General features: G+C 38.5%; 1 protein-coding gene across 2 annotated transcripts in view; it reads right to left on the bottom strand.

The window, feature by feature from the left end:
- Positions 1-23,421, bottom strand: part of RGS12 (regulator of G protein signaling 12) — a 90,084-nt gene extending 66,663 nt beyond the window's left edge. For both annotated transcript variants that reach the window (XM_075022384.1, XM_075022394.1), the window contains exons 1-2: positions 23,265-23,421; positions 15,018-16,964 (exon numbers count right to left, since the gene is read on the bottom strand). In XM_075022384.1, the coding sequence (XP_074878485.1) occupies positions 15,018-16,874 (1,857 nt within the window). In that variant the 5' untranslated portion in view covers positions 16,875-16,964; positions 23,265-23,421. The remainder of the gene's footprint in view (positions 1-15,017; positions 16,965-23,264) is intronic.
- Positions 23,422-24,013: the final 592 nt, after the last annotated feature.

Genomic DNA, 24,013 nt, shown 5'->3' with positions numbered 1-24,013 from the left:
TTGTTTGAAAGTCTATATACATCACATAAACCAAAAGAACAATCAGAAATTTCACATCCTTATAATCTCATGCTAACAACACTCATATAAAGTAGAGAAGAGCATTGAGAATATTATACACCCTCCTTACTGCAATAAAAGATAAGGTATCCAACAGAAGATGTCTGCCTGTTTGCTTATTCCCATGGAGTCAACACTATTCTTTACCAACAGGGCTCTGACTGTCACCAGTATTCACAACAGACTCTGTTTACAAGCTTATAGAAATGTCAAGACATAACACAGCATACAGGAATCTGAATCCAAAGTACATAGCAGGGTTCATCACTGCAACAGGCTGAGACTCCAACTTCTTCATTCAGTATTAAAAGTGATCCATTTTTATATGAAATTTCCTTCCCTCACAATTTTCAGTTTACTAAGGTGGGGGTTTTTATTGGCTGAGAAGAAAATTAGGCAGGTTCTGCCAAGGAAAACTGGAAATCCAGCAACTGGAGATTAGCTTCTAAGGTTTTTAAGAGAACATTTAAAAGCACAGTATAAACAAGCTAAGATGGCTTTTGCTAAAATGATCGACTAAATGTGAATACAGGAAAGTTGCTCTCCATCAATGTTCACAGATAGGAGCCACTGGAATGAGGACAGTTCCTGTCTTCCTGAATAATTTTAAAATCATCTGTTTATCCAGGCAGGTACCACTGAGGTGGTTCATGCTTGGTTGATACCTTACAGTCACAGCAGTCTTTCTTGTCTAAACTGAAAGCTTATACCTAATGCTGTAATCTGTGTCAAACAGTGAACTCCGCATTAACCCCTGAATAAATTCAGCAGTATCCGTTACTATTACTGCATAACATACCAAAACACTAACACGGCTCCTCCTGTATGAGTATGTTCCTGTTAAAACAGCAGGAATATATGGGTACAACTACTAGGTTTCACCAGTAGTCAAGTATAACCACACTAGTTTTGCAATTTTTAAATTCTTAATCTGTGAATTAGTGAAAAGACTATCAGACTACAAACAGCTCAGCAAATTCTAAGGCTAGTGAAATTAATGACTTCACTAGTGCAAGTATAACTGGTATTTTGAAACTAATGAAATAGTTACACAGTATGGATTCTGCTTAATGGTCTTTCATGTATTTCTCAAAACAAGATGCATCCCTCAGAGAACTTCATCTTTCATAAAAGGAAACTAGTGAAAGGAAACAAAAGAAAAAAAAACTATCAATAGCAGTCATATCTATTTTGAATAACAAATACATTTTCACTTTTCTTTCCAATTCAGCCCAAAAAGAATATGAACTGTCCAATATATGTTTAAATAGTGGAGATTGCCAAACACGATTCTGGGAGATTAAGACATACAACTAGAGAACATACACTCAAAAAAATTTTGAAACAGTAACATTACAAGTTGAAGGGAGAGGAACAAACTGCCTGAAAACAAATCTAGTTAGATTCCACTGAGAAGCAGATTCTAGATAAGATTAATTATTACCAGATGCCCCATTTTAGAAGTAAACGCTGCTTACCTATTTGTTGTCAGAAACATAACAAAGATAAAGAGGGAGAGTGGACAAAAAACACTTGCAAATTGTGTGGTAGTAGAAAACAGAACAGTAAATTAGTATCCAATCAAAATTTTTATTTACCATTTTTGACATTCTTATACAAAACTCACTACTGAGCCCTGGATGGAATGATAAATATAAGAGCAGGGAAAAGAAAAAAAAACCCTGAGAATAAAACAGTGCTTAAGAAACAATTACAAAATATAAAAATTCACTGAGCTAACCATTTCCCCAACCCATTTGGATAACAATTGCAATTAGGAAAACGTTTTCAACTGACAAAAATCTCTTCCTTGCTCTGAAGAATCAAATTAATAATCTAGGAAATTAAGGAAGACATTGCTAAAAAAAAGACTTCAGTTCACAAAGTATTTAATTTCCTGGTAATGCTGCTGAGAAGTCTCCCTTTTCATCTTTTCTTGACTCTCTTCCAGACATTCAGACTATGAAGGCAGACCTCCTTCTGCAGATCAATTAAAGAAATTGCCTTGCATAGACACACGCACACAAATAAAAGAAAGAATCACATTGCTTAAGCAAATAGTAACAACATTTTGGCAAATGTTTTTCATGGAACTCTGAAGAGCTGGAAATAAAAGCATCCATGACTTGAAGAGAGAACAGCCATTGCAACTAGAATGTACTAATCAGCATGGCTAAAGAAACCCCAGTATTTGAGCAAAGAGAGATTGCTAGTACAACGACTTATATTAATGTAAATTTTGCAGTCTGTTAGCCATAAAGAAATTATCATACTTCTAAAAGCCTTTATTACACTATTAAACAGATATTAAAAAACATTAAATGAACCTAAATAAATATCAGAACAGTACACTATATGACCAACAAAACGCTGTTTCATTCACTCTAAACTAAAACTGACATTTGCTACATGAACATTGGGCTGTGGGTTTTTTAAAATACAGATTGCCTATAAGCCCTAGAAATATTTACTATCATATCTTAGAGATTCTCTTCCAGAAACACTGTGTTGCTGAATTTATGAAAGAAAACTCTAAAAATATCTAGATACAAGAATATCTAAGAGATCCTATCACAGAACAGTATTAGAAATTAAAGTCATCTGATACTTGACTAAGTGCCTTCATTTCAGGAATCCAGAAACAAACAGAAAAGCACAGAAATTTGTGAAAACAAGTTGATTAGTGAAAAGCATGTGCTACAGCAATACATCCTCTGCATTTTGCAATACAGATACTTACAGCCTGCTACTACTATCTATCATGGTGAAAGTACAAAAGAACATATCTCTAAAAGCCTTTATCCTGTTACGATTTGGCAGATGGAGAGGAAAAACAACAAAGGATTAAAGGAATAAACACACTGATGCTCTAAAAAAATCCATTCCTTTTTCTATTCTTATAACAAAGTAAAAATTATGAACTAGCATGGACTGAAATAAACCAGCTAAATGTATAATTATAAGAAAAAAAGCATGACAATGAATGGGTCTGCATAATTATTTTTTTTAATATATAACTGGATCACTCTTTTTCCTTAGGCTAACAGGAAATGTCAAGTGTAAATACATTCCCCGGAAATAACCATCAATCACTGACCAAACTATAGTCTGTCTTTCCCTTCAAATACATTTTTTTTTTTTTAAATTTAATTTTTAACCTGCTTATTTGGCCTTGTGGATGAGCTACCTCCTAATCTACTTGACAAGAAAAGCATTAAAAGCAAAAATCACCAGAGGAGGATTGATATAGCAGCCATTTGTGAAAATGTCCAAGTGAGAACAGTTTCTGTCTGATAATAAGAAAGGTGTACAAGAAAAGTACAAATGAGAAAATGGAAAATGTTGCACTTCATGTATTAGCAAGATGGAGTGAAGAAACATATGACTCATGTTAGACTGCAAATAGAAGGACAGAAAGAACAAAATGATCAAATACAAGGTGATTTGCACAAATCTAGTTCTTTAAGGACAGAAAGAAAAAGGATGGGCTCTTAGAAGTAATTCTAACTGATAAACAACTTAGGCAGTAGCTCCATATAACATTATTTTCAGCAGCTGTGCTAGCTCAAGGACTTTGCATGTACCTCTGACCACTCATGGCAGCTCCCAAGTTGCAGCATGGCTGCCCCCTTATCTCTACTAACAATAAACTGTAGTTTACAAAATAAAATAGTCCTGTTTCTAACACAGATCCACAGACAGTCATGCCAACACAACTGATGATGCTCACTGCCAACTCCGGCCCGAGTGTGACAGGAACTGTTTTAAATTGGTACTACCAAAGAAATGCAATGTGAAACTATGATAGTCAATACGATACTCTAACCTGGAGCTTGAGTGCACAGAAGCAAGTTGATAAAACCTTATCAATTATTCAGAACCCAAAGAAACCAAACACCTTTAGAAAACATCTTCAATTAGCTTAAAGAAATTACCAGCTATAGCTTGAGCTGTATCATGCTCTTTCATATTCTAGCACATGCACTTATCAAGTACTATAACCTTTTAACAAATTGTCATACATAACAACCCAAAATTTCCATTTTGTACTACATAGTCTTTGTGTCTCTCTACAGTTAAACATATATTGTCCTTTTATCCAAATATCTGGATATAAGTAATAAAACAATGAGATTCCTGTCCTCTGGTACAACAGTTTTAACGCTGGAGGAGCAGGAAGGAGGTGGCAAGGAGACGACACTGGCAGCTCTTGTACTCCAAGAGCTGCAAGGAAGTGGGAGATTTTTGCTAGGTGTTCAAGCACCCTTGACAACGACAAAATACACGGACCTGGCACCAGGAATCCAGAAAGGGGAAAAGAGGAGGAAGAAAAACTGTGAGGCTTAGGCCTTCTTTACAACATCTAGCAAATTTAATCTTTTCATGGAAAACTCGTTACACTTTGTGACCTTAAGGGAAAACTAAAGGGGTTGAATCTTATGGGACAGAGATTTTGGCTGCTGTGTGGAAGAACAGGAAGAGGGAAAGGTAAAATACATGAAGGGGAGCTATTCTAAAAAGTTTAAAGAAACACTAACAAGCCTGATCATCTACATTTACAGAAGGATGCTTTCAAATGCTTTCAAAACTGTTTCACAATGAAAGCTAATCTCAGAAGATTCACAGGCACGTGAGTGAAATAATTTTTTTAAATGTTTGAGGAAAAAAGCATAAGGAAGTAATTGAGTGTCATGAACAAAGTTATAAGAGCTCTAAAACAAAAATATAGTTACTGGTATGTAGTAACTTTGATAGAAATTGCTTCCTCCTCCTGTTGAGGTGGAACAAGTATACTATCCTCTGTCCTGATGGTTTAAGATAATACAAAAGGAGCACACACATGCTAGAATGGTCACATAGGACCGCTTGCCAGCTGGATTAAAAAGAAGTCATCAGAACCACAGTTTGGGGAGTCTTATACAACCCAGCTAAACCATGCTTGCAACAGAAACAACCGTCACTACCCAGACAGCAACTGGCCATCCTACTGCAGAGAGTCAATTCCCCAAGTAAGCACCTTCCTGTACTAAAAACTCCAATAAATTAGACTCTTTTAACAAAAACTCTGTCTATGAGTGTCTGTGTACAAGTGTCAATTTGAGTACCGATTTCTGATTAATTGCCTCTAAAAAGTGTGTAAAAAAAGGAGGCTGCTTATATTCACAGATTTTATCACAGGAAAAAAAAAAAAAAAGGAACAGCACCATTTAAAAGGCCTCAATTTAAGCAGCTCAACCAATACAGAATTTGGTAGGTTCCATATGTCACAAAGCTTAATCATACTAACTATAAAATCATCAAATTTTAATTTGTCCTACTCCTATTTCCAGCTATTGAAGCACTGTTTTTAGGTTTGACTCTATGACTTTGTATGGTAAAGTGCACAATAGTTTGGAACCCAGATCACAGAAGCCTAGAATGGTTTAGGGTTGGAAGGGACCTTAAAGATCATCTAGTTCCAACCCCCCTGCCATGGGCAGGGACACCTTCCACTAGACCAGGTTGCTCAAAGCCCCATCCAACCTGGCCTTGAACACTGCCAGGGAGGGGGCAACCACAACTTCTCTGGGCAACCTGTGCCAGTGTCTTACCACCCTCATAGTGAAGAACGTCTTCCTTACATCTAATCTAAATCTACCCTCTTTCAGTTTAAAACCATTACCCTTGTCTTATCACTACAGGCCCTGCTAAAAAGTCTGTCCCCATCTTTCTTATAAGCCCCCTTTAAGTACTGGAAGGCTGCAATAAGATCTCCCCAGAGCCTTCTCTTCTCCAGGCTGAACAACCCAAACTCTCTCAGCCTTTCCTCATAGGAGAGGTGTTCCGTCCCTCTGACCATTTTTGTGGCCCTCCTCTGGACTCACTCCAACAGGTCCATGTCTTTCCTGTGCTGAGGACTCCAGAGCTGGATGCAGTACTGCAGGTGGGGTCTCACCAGAGTGGAGTAGAGGGGCAGAATCACCTCCCTCGACCTGTTGGCCACGCTGCTTTTGATGCAGCCCAGGATACGGTTGGCTTTCTGGGCTGCAAGCGCACATTGCTGGGTCATGTTGAGCTTCTCGTCAACTAACAGCCCCAAGTCCTTCTCCTCAGGGCTGCTCTCAATCCACTCATCACCCAGCCTGTATTTGTACTTGGGATTGCCCCGACCCATGTGCAGGACCTTGCACTTGGTCTTCTTGAACTTCCTGAGCTTCACATAGGATACACAAATCATATCATTTGAAACTTGTGTGGATATTCAAAACATGCCAAATTTACTCTTGGATGTTAAACAGAAGAAGGGTCAGTCTGGAGCGGCAGTTCATCTTTACAAAAAATGCAGGTTTAAGACTTCAGAAAGAAAGTTTCTAATTTAGACCCTTCTGAAAAGGGATGGGAAACAGGGATGCCACAGTAATGCCAATATATTCAGTGCACAAAATCTCAAAAAATACTGAAAGTCTTGGACGTTCATAGAACAAAGCAGTTGATACAAATATTATTCTCTCATCAGTGTTAGTCTCAAATCCTGCTCTGGACCATTTGGCTTAAACTTCCTCTGTTGTCCACTACCATCCCTAAGTGTCCATTCTCCTGACTCAATGCAGAGCAGGCAAGACTGTAGGCCATGACCTGCCCTTACCCCTCATCCTATCAGCCAGCATCACATGCTCCTCCACCCAAAACCCGACAGTGCAAACTTGCAGGACTTGTACAGTAAGGCTCTATGGGGCCTGAGAACAAGACAGATTAAAATATGGGGTATATTGGGTTAGGGCCTCTCGTACCCCAAAGAGAGAAAAGAATCTGGGAGGGAAACGGGAAAAGAGCTTGCTGGGGTCCAGTCCCCTGGACCGTAACAGGAACAGAAGCAGTAAGTCCTAGGGTAGAGGTAGGCATGCTGATAGAGAGGGCTCCATGTCCTCTGGAACAAAAAAAGAATGAAGTAACACCCTCCAGGCTGCCCTGTGCTGCTGCCATCATCATGGAGTGACGTCACCTCACAAAACGGGATTAAGTGGGGGAGGGTTAATTAAAAAAGGTCTGGCATCATTCAAACTTTACTGACAGCTTTTTCACAGGCTTTAATTACACTGCAATTCCCTGTAATGATTTTTTTTTTTTTTTGGCACCAGTATGACAAAGGATTCAAATGGTTATTATTCACCATTCCTGGTCAATGGATTTGATCACTTTTAAGAACACCTCTTTACTAATCAGATGATAATGACACATTTCACTGCCTTCTAACCATTACAGTGGCATTTTTAATGGCAGTTAGCCCCATAATATAATCAAGAATGACATAAAATTTCATGTAAGATCTCTATGCGCTCTGGGAAGACATAGAAAAGAGGATGTCCTGTCACATTGGACATCCAAATAAATGAAATTTATTGTTTGTCTCCTGTACTAAGGATACTAGGCACCTACATTTCAGTACTATCCTAATCCCTTTTCAAACGAAAAAACACACACGTCGATGTTATTAATGAAGATGGAATAGTAAGATCATTTTCTCAGTTTAACTAGATAATAGTATCTTGCATGAGTAGGAAGCCTATTAGTTGAAAATTGCAGAGGAACAGAAAGACCCGAGTACACTAGGGGAAAATGTGGAGAAAATTACAAGTACACACAAAACGATTGGTTCCAAATCATCTTGAACATTAGGTAGGCATTAGCTGGGAACATTAAGTCAGTATGGCCCAATAATCAGTAACAATCAAAAACACAAATGAATAATCATCAGAAAAGCAAAAGAAAACAAGAAATAAGCTTTATGAATACATTGCCTGCCCACACATTTTAAAAACTGCTTATAGTTCTGGTCAACCCGTCTCAAAAGTAATGTAGTACAACCAAGGGAAGAAGATTACAATTATGAAAAAACTTCTGTATGGGAGGATACTAAGCTGACTTCTGCTTGGAAAGTAAGTGATTGGTGCCGAGTTCTAAAACAAAATGACTAAGAGAAAATAAATAGAGAGTAAGATTATTCAGTATTTCTCATTACAAATATTAGCAGGGATGAAATGAAACTATATGTAAAGTACAATTATGTACTGTTTTCTTTCCACCCTATTAAACTGCAGAATAAGTCAAATGATACCAGGAATGCAAAAGTACAACTGAGTTTAAGAAACAACAATTTCAAGAACAAATGTTCACAGAGGTTATTACGCATAATGATGTGGATGGTGTCTCTACCAGAGGAAACCACGTGCTGCTGAAAATTACAAGGATATATTTTTCACTGCTCTTCCAATGTCTTTCTAAGCTGCTGCTCCTGGCCGGTGTCAAAAATAGGATATTGACCTGGATATCTCATCTGATATATATGGATGTTTTTACTGATGGATTACAAAATAGGTATTAACCATCAATGCTATATTCTATGAAGAAAAGTAAATAATATATGAAGAGGTATTGTATGAACTATTAACAACAGAGACAGGAAAATGTACACTACAATTACACAAAAGCTTGACCAGGAAACCAGCATAAAATTTGGTCACTCAGCTCCAAGAAAGAATTTAAACTAAAATAGTTTCAGAAAAGGGCTACTGAAGTTATCCAGAGAATGAAAACTTTACTTCCCAGAAGAGTAAAAGACTAAGCGCTTTACATCAAACAAAATGAAAGCCAAAAGAGAACATGATTTCTATGCATAAACAAAAAGGTAAACACTGAAGAACCACTTTCACTAAAGGAGACACTAGCAGCAGAAGAAATGGGTATAAGGTAGCCATGACTAGATTTCAGACTGGGATAGAGTTAATTGTCTTCCTAGTAGCTGGTACAGTGCTATGTTTTTGAGTTAGGTATGAGAAGAATGTTTAGACACTTCAGGTAAGTTTTAGCAATTCCATATTTATTTTTGTTAATTAAAGACCTTTGTTCCATATTGACCTATTTCTTCTCCAGTGAAGAACTGGTATTTTATAGCTCCTTTTCTTCTCTAAATCTTCTCAACTGCAAGGAATTGGGGCCTGTCTTCATACAACTGAGAGCTCAGACAATAATTTTAGAATCTTTTCTCTCAAAGCTTCTATGTTTAAAACTTAAAGCCATTTTTCATCATTTCAATTCATTCTGTGCTAATTATTTTTCTCCAGGCTATTTTCTTCATTGTTTCTTTTTGTTTCTCAAGATGCTACCTTCCCCTATGACTTTGCAACTCAAAACTAGCTCAGAAATATTTAGATGTCTGCATCTCCCCTTAATTGTCATGATGTTAATTGGAGCCCAAACCTACCCTTGATCTAGAAAACACATGAATTCATATGTAATGAAAAATTATAAATCTCTAGCACATAAATTTGAAATAAGAAAATTTCACAAAGTCAACATTGCTCTACAGACATTTACTGTCTAGATTTTACCTAATTTCTTTTTCAGAGAAAAGCACGCAGCATTATTTTGGCTTTATATACATTGTTAAAGATGCTAGAACTGACCATTTTCTTGAATCATTATTTTAGAAGATTACAATACATAAGAAAAGGCTGCATGAAATTACTAAACATTTCATTGCTTTTCTTTTTCTCATAGCAAAATGTATCAGAGGACCCATTTCATATAAATGCCTTTTTGCAGATTAATTCACATTAGCACATTCTCAGATCTAGCTTGGTGTTTGGGATTTCAGTTGAGCTCTCTTTAAGGTATATACGTACATCTCAAATCAGATCAAAGCCTATAATTCCAAAGGTTAACATTAAATTGCACTGAGTAAGAATAGCAATCCAGCTGCCATTAATTCTGCTTTATAAACAGCTGGGGTGGAACAATTTAAGCTAGTGAGCAAACAGAATTGTAGAGGAAAGGGAAAAAAAACATGTAATTATACAACAAAAAAACAAATATGGGAACCACATAGCTTTGCCAACATTGTCTTTGCATCTAAAATATCTGCCTTTCAGTTAGTTTACCATCCAGTTACCAACATGAAAAACTGCAATTCTTCGATTTGAAGCAAATTACCAAGTTTTGCCAAAAAAACCCTATTCCATTTTTAACTTGAACAGTATATCTTTTTCAGTAATACTTGCTTTGGAAATGAAGACAACTGTGAAGTAGTTACAGTTAACTTCTGATCAAAACACAGTTAACAATAGTAGTAACCCAGAAAATATATTGGCAAGGAAAGATGCATTAGTGAACCCCACAGTATTGCTTACCTGTCTTGCCTCTTCTACATTTTTACAATATTTTCAGTAGCTTAAGTCATGAAGCTTACAAAGCAGTTGATAGGGTTTTTTGGTTTAAAAAAAAAAAAAAGTATTTGCAATACTATTGTCCAGTGAGTCTCAGAGTCACTGAATTTCTAGTGAAATAGAAATAATAATCTATTAGAATAATTATCCTTTTTTTTTTCCTCTAAAATCTAAAAATCTACAAATCCACACTTTTCATGAGCACAAACAATAATGTGGTCAAGACAGAAGTCTTACAACAAATATGAAGCAGAAAAGGGTTTCTAAAAATCAATACCCAAATTTTTAAAAGGCTTTTTAATTCTTTTTTAATAAATTTGTCACATTCACTTGGAATAAACCTAGTACCCAAATACTAGTTACTAAGCTCAGGTTGTAAAACCTCTTGTGATCTTAGATGTTATACTTGCCTCCACAATATTAAAACAGACTTTCTTTTAAAAAAAAAAAAAAAAAAAAAAGAATGGTGAGAGGTCAATGCCTAGGATTCTGTCCTCATGGAGAGAAAACTCAAAGACTAAACTGACTGTTATGAAGCTTTTGAGTGGAAAAAGGAGTATTTTCCCAGTAAAACTTAATTTAAAACAGTAATGGGTAGACGCATTTTTGGCCATATTAATTTAGTCTAGAGGGAAAGGAATGCTTCCCTGTTCAGCAATTTTTTAAGTCCCTTGCCAATCCTAACATCCCCTGATGTTTTCATACTGCTTATGGTGCTTTTTTTTTGCTTAACCCAAAATCATGCAAAAGGGTGAGTAGGTAAGTGACTGGAACTTAGTGGGATGCTGAAGAAGGTGAAAATAACAATGCAACAGCAAAGGTACTACAGTGCAAAAGGAATAACAAACAAAAAAGCAGGAATTATTCCATTCCCACTGAAACCATAACCAGACTCTTCATCTGCTAGTCTCATAGGCCTCAGGAGACTACACACCCCTGCCCAGTATCAGTCTTACAGCAATTCAGAAGCTTCTCACCACCACAAATCTTCCTTAGTCATTCTGAGATTGAAAGTCACCTTACCTTCCACGATCTGCCTTTTCAGTGAATTTCAGCAATATCATCAGGCCTCCCCCTACTTGTTTTAGTCTAAGGCCTACAGAAATCAAGGAGACTCCCCAAAAAGTCTCATAAGACGCTTCAATAGAAATCTGTTCACATGAAACTTTTAAGAAACATGGGAAACGTGAAGTTCAGTACAGGAAATAATTTTAGAGATGCATAGGGCCAGAGATACCCTCCATTAAATCTCATTCAGAAGAGGTGGAATAGAACAAAGATTTCCCTGATTCAGTTTTCTTACTAACAACAATCATTTTAAAAGCCAAAGATTAAAAACCAAAAAATACAGCAATTGTGAAAGTATGAGTTAGTAATTTAGGGATAAATTCCTTACAACGTTTTAAAGCAAAACAAAAAACCTTATGCTATGCAGTAACATTTAATCAAATTAGGCATTTTAATTTTTTTAACTATTCACATTTATATTGAACTTTAAAATGCTTTGTAGCAGTGTAAAGAATATTAATATTTAAAGTGTTCTTGCCAATTACAAAATTAACCACAATCCTAATTTGTGAGCTGAAAACATCATCATTAAAGGGACTACAACACTAAAGGGAAAACAATGCTCAGAAAATGTGTTTACTTCCTTGTAACCTGAAGTCTGAAATGCCATACCTATTCCTACCCACAAGAAACAACTCTCAGGTCCAGTTCTTAAAGTGCAGTTTTAAACAGGTATGTTCACTAGTGCTTTCTCACATCTGCTCATGTTCTGTACAATTCACAAATGTTTCATTAGTGCAGCTATAAAATCAGGAAAGACTATATGCTCCTCCAACTAGCACTGCACATACAGTACATCATATTTTCCTGAATTACATGCTGTGATCATCACTGTTTAGCTGCACAGCCGTTCTGCTAGAACAGAATTGCATCCAGGAACTCATGTCCTTTCCCCAGTGTGTAATGAAAGCTCCAAGGAAGAGGGTACATGATATGGATGTGCAGAGTCCATCACAAAAAACTATAGCTTTGGTAACCTTTTCTCCCTCTAGTGGCTTCCACACATTCCCACTCATAAGATATATTACCCTTCAGTATTAATGTAAAAGACAAAAAAAACCCACCTTAATTAAAAAGCAATTTAAGGTCTGCTCTGCCAAATGAAGCATTAGACTCAGCCACTAGATTGTAAAAATATGAATGTAATCCCACGTGGCCACTTTATATACTTTATTCCATGACTGGAATGTGTCTGAGCATGCTGTGTAAAAAAAGTCCTCACCACTTAAAAAGGTCACAGGAAGCTGAGGATGTATAGTTTTCTAGAACGCAGCATCTAACCTATCTGAATACTGTTTTGGAATAGACAGTCTTACCTCTTCACACAAAGCAAAAAGAGAGTCTGAACTTCTGAATATCATTCTCTTATGAAAGCAAATTAGTGCCCTAATATGCAAAAACATAGATTTTCCCTATTTCTGCAGTACCTAAAGAAGCACAGAGGTACCTTCATCAGTAATGACATCCCCTGACTATTTTCATTAAAGATTTAAGATGAGAACATAGTACTACTTCATCTTTATGAATTACCCTGAATAATGCTAAGTGCTTGCAACTTATGCTTGGAAATTATTTCAAGACTTTCATGAGCTTTTCTCATCAGTTTCAATAGCTTTCAATAATACTGAAAAACAAAATTAAAATGCAAAAGAGGTTCTGTAGCCTTAATGAGGAGACTAAATGCTATAGCCATGTAGGAACATTTTAAATGTGTCTTGCAAACAAATTTGTTATTAATCAAAGAACGGAATGCCTATTTTATTAGTAAATAGACTTAAAAGGGAAGATTAATTGAGATACTTAGTGTTGCAACATATATTCTGGTATATGCTGATCTGAGTGACACAGTAGGTGAAATATTATTACTGTTTACCCACATATAGAACATCTTTCATCTTAAAGAGTAAAATTTTCTATGAGATTTTCATTAGTATATTCTTGACTTCCATGAAATAAATGTTTCAAACATTTCAGAAATGTTTTTTTAGTTTTAAATCTCTGGGAAAAAAATCTAATCCATATTGCCATCATGGACAACATTGCAGACAAACTTGTTGCAGAGACCCTGAAGGAATTTCAACAGCATCCCATGCAGCTGGTCCAGTTCCTAAAGAGCACTTAGGACCAACGTCCATAATGCATCTGCACCAGGTGCTGCATATAAAGAGGCCTTTTCCTTGGTCCATCAGCAAAGAGATCACGAAGCATGTAGTCTTCAGGGTAGCAGGCAGAATTGAATGTTAGGTGGTTTCAGTGGGCAATGTTTTCAAATTAAGTGTTTCTGTTTGGATAATTTCTGTTTGCTTTTTGAAAAGCGTGAATCACCTTGTATTTAAGATCACTTGAAATTTAATACATTATTGTGTGTCTGGAAAACACTGCTGACTGTAGCAGTCACTTCACCTTAAAAATACACTAGTGCATAACTATTACATATACTAGTTCATTTTTTTTTTATTTTCAGCACAAAAAGCATACAAAAGAACATATGTGAAAGTTTCAGCTTTACAGTGCAAGAAAAGCAATCAAAAATAATTTCTTTTTCCACACCAAAACCAAAATGTTCTAAAGTTCTGCATTCTAATCCCCCAAAAGTCTATGCCTGAGTGTCACACCAATGCAAAGATTTTGTTTATAACAATATGAAACAATTAATGAATCTCCACTGCCATCCACCTGAGCAGCAGTTGGATGTTTTTAATCGCGCGAAAAAAAACCACTTTTTCAAAAACAGATTTGGATAGCATGATGGACACTTGAATTTGAAGTATAAGGTTCTGTCTTTCCCCGGAGTCAGCAAATATTTTAGATACAACTCTGCTACTAACTGTCTTAGTCTAGGACCAATGACCTCCACTTTACTAGAATCCCAGTTATCAACAACAGACTCCCATGCGATTTGTTCCCTCAACAGCAAAACGTGTATGTGACAAAGGGAACAGTACGTAATTATGTTGGAAACCCCTCCCACGCTTCTTTTTTTAAATCTTCTCACTTTGGTTTATAGAAGCCTAATAGTAGACAAAACACGTAGATGAAGCAGTAATTTGGAATAAAATTTGAATTACAGCTTACTGGCAGAATGTTAGATTTGTGACCTAATAGTGGACACTATAATCACATCAACTATCCTTTGATGTAGGTTTAACGCTATTTCCTGGAGGGAATTTTTATAGTAAAATTGTCTTATTCAGTTAAAGAGTACAACACAAGTTTTCGACTAATGATTAGACTACATCTCTATAAAAATAGGTATCACTAAAATAATAACATTTGCAAGCCAGCCTTCTATAAAAAAGGAACCAGACTGAAGATCCAGACTGTTTCCATTCTTTTGCTGCTGGAGGTCAGAAGGAACTGAAGTTGCTAGAATGTCATGTCTCCTTTTATTGCAATGCCACTGCAACATTTGGAAACAATGAAGAGACAAGAAGAAATGTGAGAAAGCTCTAACAGACAACACTTCCAGCAGAAGTACAATTCCAGAGCTGCACTCAATTAAACAGGAATATGCAAAGCCTCTGCAAAGGAGAAAGAACCATATTATTTTCTTCATCTGAAATTCCGTAAAAGATATAATACATGTTTAAATATTAGTATGCAAATATCATGGTGTAAAAATACCATAGGCTGTTGGGCTTGGGTTTTTTTGTTGTTTTTTAGGAACCAGTATCAACATATTCTTACCTTTTTATCTTCTTTAGACTTCCTAATACTGTGCTGAGGGCCAAATTTGTTCTGCATACAAAACATCTTCTTAGACCATTCATTTTTATGAGATTTTAACTGTGGCTGACCAAAGCTGCCATCAACTCTGTATCTGTCAGCTGGAATCTTATTCATTGGCGGGGGAAGAGTTCCACAGTTAACACTTGACCAGCCGTCCGTAGAATCAGTGTACGACTCCTGGTCGCTAGCATTTCCATGCTGCCATTCTTGTAAAACATGCACAGGCAACCACCTTTGATTGCCTACGCCTGCAGTGTTTTTCTTTGATGGGGGTACTGAATTTCGGGAGGAAACCAGTGGAACTTCAATACGAGCAGAAGGACTTAAGTGTTTGCTCACATTTTGGGACTTATCATTCTGAATTACTTCTAAAGGAATGTTTCCTTCTTGTTCATGACAGAAGCCATTCCAATGGGAAGCAGGCTGATTTTGTCCCCTTCCTACTGGATTTTCCCATATGCTGTTAGGAATGTGTTTACTCGGATTGCTCCCTAAATCAACCACCAGAACTCTATTATTCTTTTCTTCTTGGTTAAAATTTCCAATTCCACTATCACTGTTACTGCTTGTACTATTATTCTGATGAGCATCTGCATCACCATCAAGAAAAGCCCTCGCACGCATTCCCTCAATCAATTCACCCATATCCCTATACAGGACAGAAATAAACTGAAGAACAGGTAGAGATGATGTTGGAAACTCTAGACAGCCATTTGTGTCTGGATCTGCTGTACATTCCAGTCCAAAACGTCTTGCTATGCCCTGGTGAATTTTGTGATGAAATAATTCAGGATCCACCATAAAAACATGGCAAGATGTCCTCAGAACCCCTTCATCTTCCTGAGCCAAGCTTGCATCATCATTTGTCTGCATTGTAACTAGTCCAAAGAATCTTCTATCATCCGGGCAAACAGCACTGAATGCCAGTTTCTCTGCAGGATATTCTGCCACTACACCTGACTTGTCACTGCAGAGCTGAATACAGTCATGCATTATCTTCATCATCACTAGTGAATGGATTTTTTGTTCTGCCCGCAGACGTCTCATGCATCCACGAATAGCCTGCAAACTCTCATTTTCCAAATTTGAGGTTGTTGAAGGAAGTTCAATCGAGCCTAGGTAACCTACAATCATGGCAACATTTAAAATGCTTGCATCTAATCCAAAGTCTTCGGCACTCTCCAGTCCAATTCTAAAAACTGAATCATCATTCAGGACTTTGGGTATTTCTTCCTTTGACAGTAGGTTTGGATTGCTTACACTTTCACTGCCAGTTTCAAATTTAATAGCAGCAGAAATTGAAAACGATCTTTGCTTTGGTGCAGAATTATCCAAGTTACCAGCACAAAGAGTAGGATTCTCAAAAATCATGTTGAAAATGCCACCAGACTGCACTTCTTCAACAACTTTCTCTGCTCTGTTTATACCCAGAGCTTTAGAGTCAGGTTTCGGTTTCAGCCACCCCTTCCCATCATAAAAACCAACTTCTTCATCACTTGAACATGAATCTATATGACTAATCCCTTCAGCAATGACCATGTGCAGGACTCCAGAACATTTTCCTATAAGTTTCACTACATCTTCATGAGAGGCTTTTTTCACATTGATTTCATTAACTGCAAATATCTGATCTCCTGCTTTAAGTCCAACATAATCTGCAGGGCTTCCTTTCATAACACAACTAAGAACACAAGGAGCTTGTCCAGAAAGGGTAAACCCATAACCTGCTCTTCCTCTAGCAACTTCCACACTTCTTATCCGAGGAGGAGCATGCATGTTGAGTCGACGTTTGACCGTTTCCCCTGGTCTATACATCTTGGGTTTTTTCCCTGAAGTAGGAAAACTTCTAATTAGTCCAGTTTTTTGTCATGTTTCAAGAGTATCACTCCTTCATCTGATGAAGCTCTAAAGAAAGAAAAAAGAAAACCAAAACACATTTTAATTCTCTATCATATTTCAGGTTTTTTAGTACCCAGTATTCCCTTTACTGTTCAGAAATATTGCTAGTGAACTCTGCTAGAGAATTAACACAACACTCAAAACAATTTGAAAAGAACAGATACCACAGTCTTCATTTTACTGATGAGAAAGCAGTAGCAAATGTAAATAAAGCGGCTGTCCAAAATGACAAAATGGCAAAGCAAAAAACAGAATCTAACTCTTCTGAGGTACAGCTGATGTTTTTATACCACAGTATGTTACATCTTCCCCAGCTCCACCACATTACCTACTATTCAGTTAACTTCTGGCTTACTGAACCACTGCAATACCACCACATTCTACAGCAGAGTTAAAATCCTGGATGAAACTCATATATCCTTTCCCAGCAACATAAAAATTAGAGCTCAGTATATCTACCCAGCTATAGCCCACCCCCGCTTTATAGTCAAAGTACAGAAACAGGTACCAAAGGTATCCATGTAAAACAGGTTAAAGAAATTACCCCTACAGTTGCCTGTATCTCTCCACTGACTGGCTGTAAAGGCAGCTTAAAATAAGTATCTCAAACTTCAACTTTTGCACATACAATTCACTTACGTATGCAACAGCAAATGGGCGTTCAATCATATATTAGATCAAAGGGACCCAAAATCAGATTTACTGTTACATCAATCAATTTAATCTACTCAAAAATAATTTGTTAGAAAGCAAACACATTAAAAAAATGCATTTCAGTCAGTCATTCCAACAGCCATGTGTTTTAGTTTAGCTTAAAAATTAAAAAAAAAAAAAGAGGAAAAAAAGAAGGAACTCCACATGCTGCCAGTATTAATCTAGTCATGACTTTACAATTAAGATAAAGCAGCTTTATATGAACAGCAAGAAATAGCAGATCTCATTACATTCTGGTGTTGACATTGGAGTCTGGATGTCTTGTTCTAATTATACTCAGGTAAATTCCATTGTTTTAGAGAGGTTTCCTCCACTAAGCAGGTTAAAATGCAGAAAAAGTGTTTTAACACAAGGAATAGAAATGACAACTTGTTCAACTTTTGAAACTATCCCCTTGTTGCATGATATGAACTCTTACTTCTACAAGTCTGGAGGATGACTGAAATAACTGGAGGACTACAGCGACATAAAACTGCAAGAAACTTGGTCTGAGCAAGTGAGAACTAATAGGAAAATAACTACTGCCCTGAGCTGGTCCACAGGCTTATTCATAACTCAGTCACAATGTAACATGCTTAAAAATGTATAAGGTACTCAAAATCAAGTATCTTGTATATGTGGGCAACATTTTAGATAAATAGATACACATTAAAAAATATACATACACACACACATTTATTTATTGTATCTAAAGTGTTAAATTAAGTGGTGTGCAACCCACTACTTGCATGGAAGAAAAATGACCAAGAAATCCTTCTGACATTGCTCTCAGCTACAGAAATAACAAAAAACCCCACTCAAAACATGATGCAATCCACAGCACACTACTTTCACAGTATTTCTGCCTGGGACGGAACAAACAGAAAGGCCAAGTTCCACAAAAAAAGAAAACCAAAACCACTAAAATACAATTTAGGATCAAAGTCTTAACTACTTAACTACATCTGAGTTGTTTGATTACCAAATTTTAAAAAAACACTGTTGCTTCTTGAATATTCTGCTAAATACTCAACTACAGGATGTGATTTCCTTAGGACCCTTCCAAATGCTAAATAGGACAGCCTTCAAGATACTAGAAGACATTCACTTGACTTTACTTTTGGGTTTTAGTTTGTATTTTTTTTGAACAAAGGGACATCAGATTTTTATGTCTCCATGGTGCAGCTGTGACTGTTCAATGTAGTACGGTTTTTGCAAATTGTTTTAATATAGCAATTATCTAGCTTCAGTAACAACAGTTCCCCTATAATTTAAGAAAATAACTTCACTTTAAGAAGTAATGAAACTTCACACTTAACCTTTGAATGGAAATCATAACATAAGAAATGCTTTGCAAACATTTAACCAATCTCACACGTTGCTGTAAAAGACCCCTGTCAACTTGCATCATCTCGTGCCTTAAACATAGATGGACCTCTTCCTGATGAGGCTAAACTTGTGAACCAAGAGATCACTGTGCATTCAGCTATCTCTAATTAGGTCTGGTACTTCCTGAGAATAATCATTAAACATTTCAAGATATAGTTCTCCAACCAAAGAAAAACCGAACAAATGCCGAACAGTAAATAAAAACCTACTATCTAGGAGCATGAGTATATACATGTTTTAATTTGCCTTACAGTGAATATTTCAGTTCCCAATTGTCTGGAGAATAGCCTAATGTGTCCCTTGGGTACCCTCCAAAACTGTGCTGCTTACCTGGTCAACATAAAGCACTATACTATCTGGCACCTAAAAGTGTGCTACTAGCTTGCAAGAGGAAAGGAAACAATTAAAAGAGTATTAATTATAAATAACTTGACTAAAAAAAATATAATAAAAAGCTGTAGTTACAAAAAAATTAAGATTCAATGTTGTAATGTTGAAGTGGCTGATAAGAAAAACAGATTTTTCCAGCTATCTTTCTAAACCTATAAAAAAATACCCTAAATGCAACTATAAAAAACCACACAATGAAAATGTAGTTAGGCTGCTCTTGGGAAGAAGCAAACCCCAGTGCTGCCTTACCTCATGATTCCACATTTGCTATGAGAGGATTCCTTTTAACTCTATTCACAAGTCTATTTATTTATTTGCCTTGCTAACCTATGCCCCTTACACATCAAGCGTTTATTCCAGATGATAACCACTGATAAGGGAATGTCATTCCAAAACCTGACCGTTGTAAAAACAAAACAGCAGGCTGCTAATATATTACTTTTCTCTAATGACGAAGTTCGACAGGTGTGAAGACTTCCAGCTATTAAAGTATTTGTGTAATTTTGTGAGTGTAAAGTTTGGAAGTAATTCAACATTAAAGGGTTTTTTGCTATTAATGTGTATATACACCATAAAAACCAAATTAAAAACTGTGTTACATTACTGGAAAAGCCATCTCTTCCCTCCCTCAGTAGCTGAATATTATTGTGCATTTTTTGTGCCCATTAGACCCATGACAAATAACAACTCACTAAATTTATCTTAGGAAACTTCAAGACAAAAGCCAAATGTAGCTCTTCTGCAAGAACCCTCAGCATTCAAATATGTATTACTGCAACAATGGGATGACAGGCGAATGGAAAAATTATGAAAATAGTGTTTCTCATAACCAGAGAGATTCCAACAGAGAGTATTTGAGCTATAAACTGTTAACAAATTAGTTCAAAACTAAATTATCAAATTATCTAATTGCCTAAGTTTTAATTTTCTTTGCAGATTTGAAACCTGGAGCTAAAGAGGTATGGCACAAAAATGGCACAAACTTCTACAGTTTCAAAGCAATCATATGTCTGAACATCCTTTTCCTGCAATAAACTACAAAGTGTGCACTGTATGCAGTGAAACAAAGACATCGTTTTAGTTGCACTTATATAAAGCTTTGTAGGTGTCCGCATATTTACTAAAACATGAAATTGTTAGTGAACTATAGTGAACCTGTGATAACTGTGACGCATAACCAAAGAAAATTATTTGAGCTGTTGATTTTCAGTTCAAATTAAATACTGAAGCTTACTGAGCCTACCAATAATATGCTACTGTAACTACTTCTAATAATTATAGCACTGAATTTTATTAATTTGATAGCATAATTACATTCAGTCATATACAGTATGTCAGAAAAACAGTTACACCACAATACTACACATGGCCAAGCTTACTTTGACTTTCTGCTATCACTAAGCATGATAAAGTAAGTCTTAAAGAAAAAAGTCTGTACAAAAGATATCAGTGAGTATTAGTCAGGAGGAGATGTGCATTTTATAGGTGAAAACAGGCCTATAAAAGCAGAATAATTTGTAATACATAGTAACTAAATCCTAAGCAAGTAATATAGTTTTGTGACATTTCAATATACTTATTAAAAACACTGAAAATATAAAATTCCTACTATCATTTGAAGAACACTGCAAATATAAAATTAATACTATTATTTCAGAAAGTTCATCAAAATTTGTACCAGCACAGCTTAGTAATATGACACAGAACAAATATAGTTTAACAACTACAAAATATTTCACAGACAGAAACACTAATATATACAAATTAAGACTTGTTCAAGTATGTGAAATAACATAATTTGCCGATATACATCACCTTTGTGACAGAACTGCAAAACAAAAAGAAACATTTGAGTTTTCTCCCAGCATACATTCTGGTCTACCATTTCAATCAATTATTTTGGGGGTATAAAACACCAAAAATACCAGTTACAGTTGAATTGTACTTTATCCCACAAACACTGCATTTCTTTATGTAACATTTTTACATATCCATGCTAGCTTTTCATGTCATTTTCAAACCCTCTACTCCAGAGAAAAATAATACTTATTTGCTTACTTTCAAGGGAGAGAGGTGGTTTGTTTCCTGCTTCTGCTCTTTTTAACTCATAGCAACAAAAAAAGCAAACAGAAACAGGAGGCACATTCCTGTTATAGTCTATGTTAGACTATAACCTTAACAGTTAGAGGGCAGTGAGGGAGCATGTGAAGTTTAAGGCTACAAAACTGACCACCAGTTCATTTTGAAAAGCCTTTGGAAATGAGCTGATACTCGGCACTACAGGACCCATGTTAATGTGATGGTTTTTTGGTTGGTTTTGGTTTTTTTTTTGAAAAGCAGAGAACTGGTTGGCTTCATCTTGTTTTTCAATAGTGAGACAGTAAGAGGATAAAGCATTCAAAGTGGAAGCGCATAAAGGAGAGAGACTGTTCCCTCATCCCTCACACAGGTCTTGAAGTGCTGAAAAAGACTCTTCAGCATGGGTGTCACTCATTAAGGCAGAACTGACTTTCAGAAATGATGCCCTACAAAGCTCAAATGAAGTTATAAAATTTGAATTCCACTCACTATTCAAATGCTGTACATGTTTATAGACAAGTTACACTAGAAATGTAACAGCACAACCTGCAAAGACAGCTACTAGTTGTTTCAGAACTTGGGCGGGACAATGTTTTAATAAAAAAGTCTTATCAGCATTTCACAATTGGCAAAACATACCATTATGTTTCCTGTATAAGCAGCAACTGCTTTGCCAGAAAACAATTAGGTGTACCTAGTGCGATCATTCAAAAAGTACTGACTTTAATTAGTAACAGCAGGCTAAAAAATAGTTGTTAATAAAAACTCTTCTCAACACTGAAGCCAGCGTACGAAGCGTAAAGAACACAAATAGGACATTTGCCGTTTTGTCCGACAAGACTCCTGCGATGAAGGACAAAGTTTTCTAAAGCTATTGTATAAACAGTCGTGTGTTTACAATTCAGATTAATTTATTTGTTGTATTTAAGAAGGTGAAAAGGTTTTGTTGGTAGACAGGCGTTCCCCCCCCCCCCCCTTCTTTTCTTGCAATTACGTTCCAAAACTGACGGGACGCCACGAAAAAGGGCAGCACTTCGGACCGCAGCAGCGACACGCGAGATGTGCTCAGGAATAAAAGCGGTCGGGAAAAAGGCTTGGGATGGTTTGCACTCACGGCGCTTCCACGAGAGATGGGGGGGGGCGGGGCACGTCTGACTCCCGGCTCAACCCTGCGCAAAAGCCGCTCGAAAAGTTACACCGCCGGCTTCTCCGGCCACCCGGCTGCAGCCCACCTCCCGGGGAGGGCTCCTACCCCGCCGGGCGCATCCCGCCGGGCGAGCCGGCAGGCCGCGGAGCGGAGCGGAGGGGCGGGCGGCGGGTCCGAGCCGCCGCCGCCGCCCGCCTCGGAGCAACGGTCCGCGGGGGTTACACATTAACCGCCCCGCGGGGCCGCCGCTTCCCGGGAGGGTGGAGCTGCGGGGAGGCACCTGAGCCCGCAGGGAGGGTTTGAAAAATCAAGCGGTAAAAAGACGGGAGGGCAAGGAGTACCCGCGGCGCGCACACCCACGCAGACACACGGCCCGGCCCGGGGGTCGCGGGCAGCGCCGCAGCCTGAGGGGCGCGCAGAGGGGGCGGCGCGGGCGCTGCCCTCCCCCTCCGCTCCCCTCCCCTCCCCCCCCGGGCTCCCCTCACGCCGCCCGTGGGCTGCCGCCCCCCTTCTCCCACCACACCCCGAGCGGGGTCCCGGGCCGGGCGCTCGGCGGCGGGGGGGGATGGGAGAGCCGGGTGGGCGCTGCCCCGCTCGGACCCACTCACCTCCGTCCCCCAGGACTCCGGCTACTCTACTGAGGCACCAGCTCCCCCCGGTCACCGAGGAGACGGGCGCCGGGCTCCGCCACACAGCGCTTCGGCCACTGGCTGCGAGGAGCTGTCAGTCACCGCACTCACCCGGCAGGGGTGGCGGTCGGGTTCCCGGACAGAGAAAGGGGAGAGACAATACCCAGGGCCGAAAAACTACAGCTCCCGGCGTGCCCTGCGAGGGGCCCGCTCCCTCCGGCCGTGGGGAGCGGGCCGCGCGGGGCATGCCGGGCCGCGTAGTTCCTTCGTCTCCCCGAGCCGCCGAGCCGGGGCGCGGTGGGCAGTGGGCGCCCCGCCCCCTCGCCTCCAGCGGGGAGCGGAGTGCGCAGGCGCGGGCTGCCGGCGCCCTTTCGAACGGGGCTTCGCCGGCGCCCGCTGAGGGGGCGCGAGGCTGAGGCGGGAGGGAGGGGGACGGCGACGGCCCCGCGGCCGAAACCGGGGCGAGGGGAGGAATTAAATGATCGACACCGCACAGCGGGGGCAGCTTGTTCGGTCCTCTCGGAGCCGGGAGGACGAAGTAGAGCCAGTCCCCAGATTAAACAGCACAACGACGTTAGCTGGCGGGGCGGGGCGAGACTGGTTAGAATAACCTGCAGCTCTGGAGTGGCGCTGAGGAGAAGGGGCAGGTTGGTCAGGGAGGACAGGGCGGGAGGCGTTCAGAGGTGCATCAAAGAGGTGTGCCGTGCCTCGAAGCCCAGGAAGAAAGT

Source organism: Buteo buteo, chromosome 1, assembly GCF_964188355.1.
Source record: "Buteo buteo chromosome 1, bButBut1.hap1.1, whole genome shotgun sequence".
NCBI classification, from domain to species: Eukaryota; Metazoa; Chordata; class Aves; order Accipitriformes; family Accipitridae; genus Buteo; species Buteo buteo.
The sequence above is the reverse complement of the archived record's forward strand: the minus strand, read 5'-3'. Positions and strand labels throughout refer to the sequence as shown.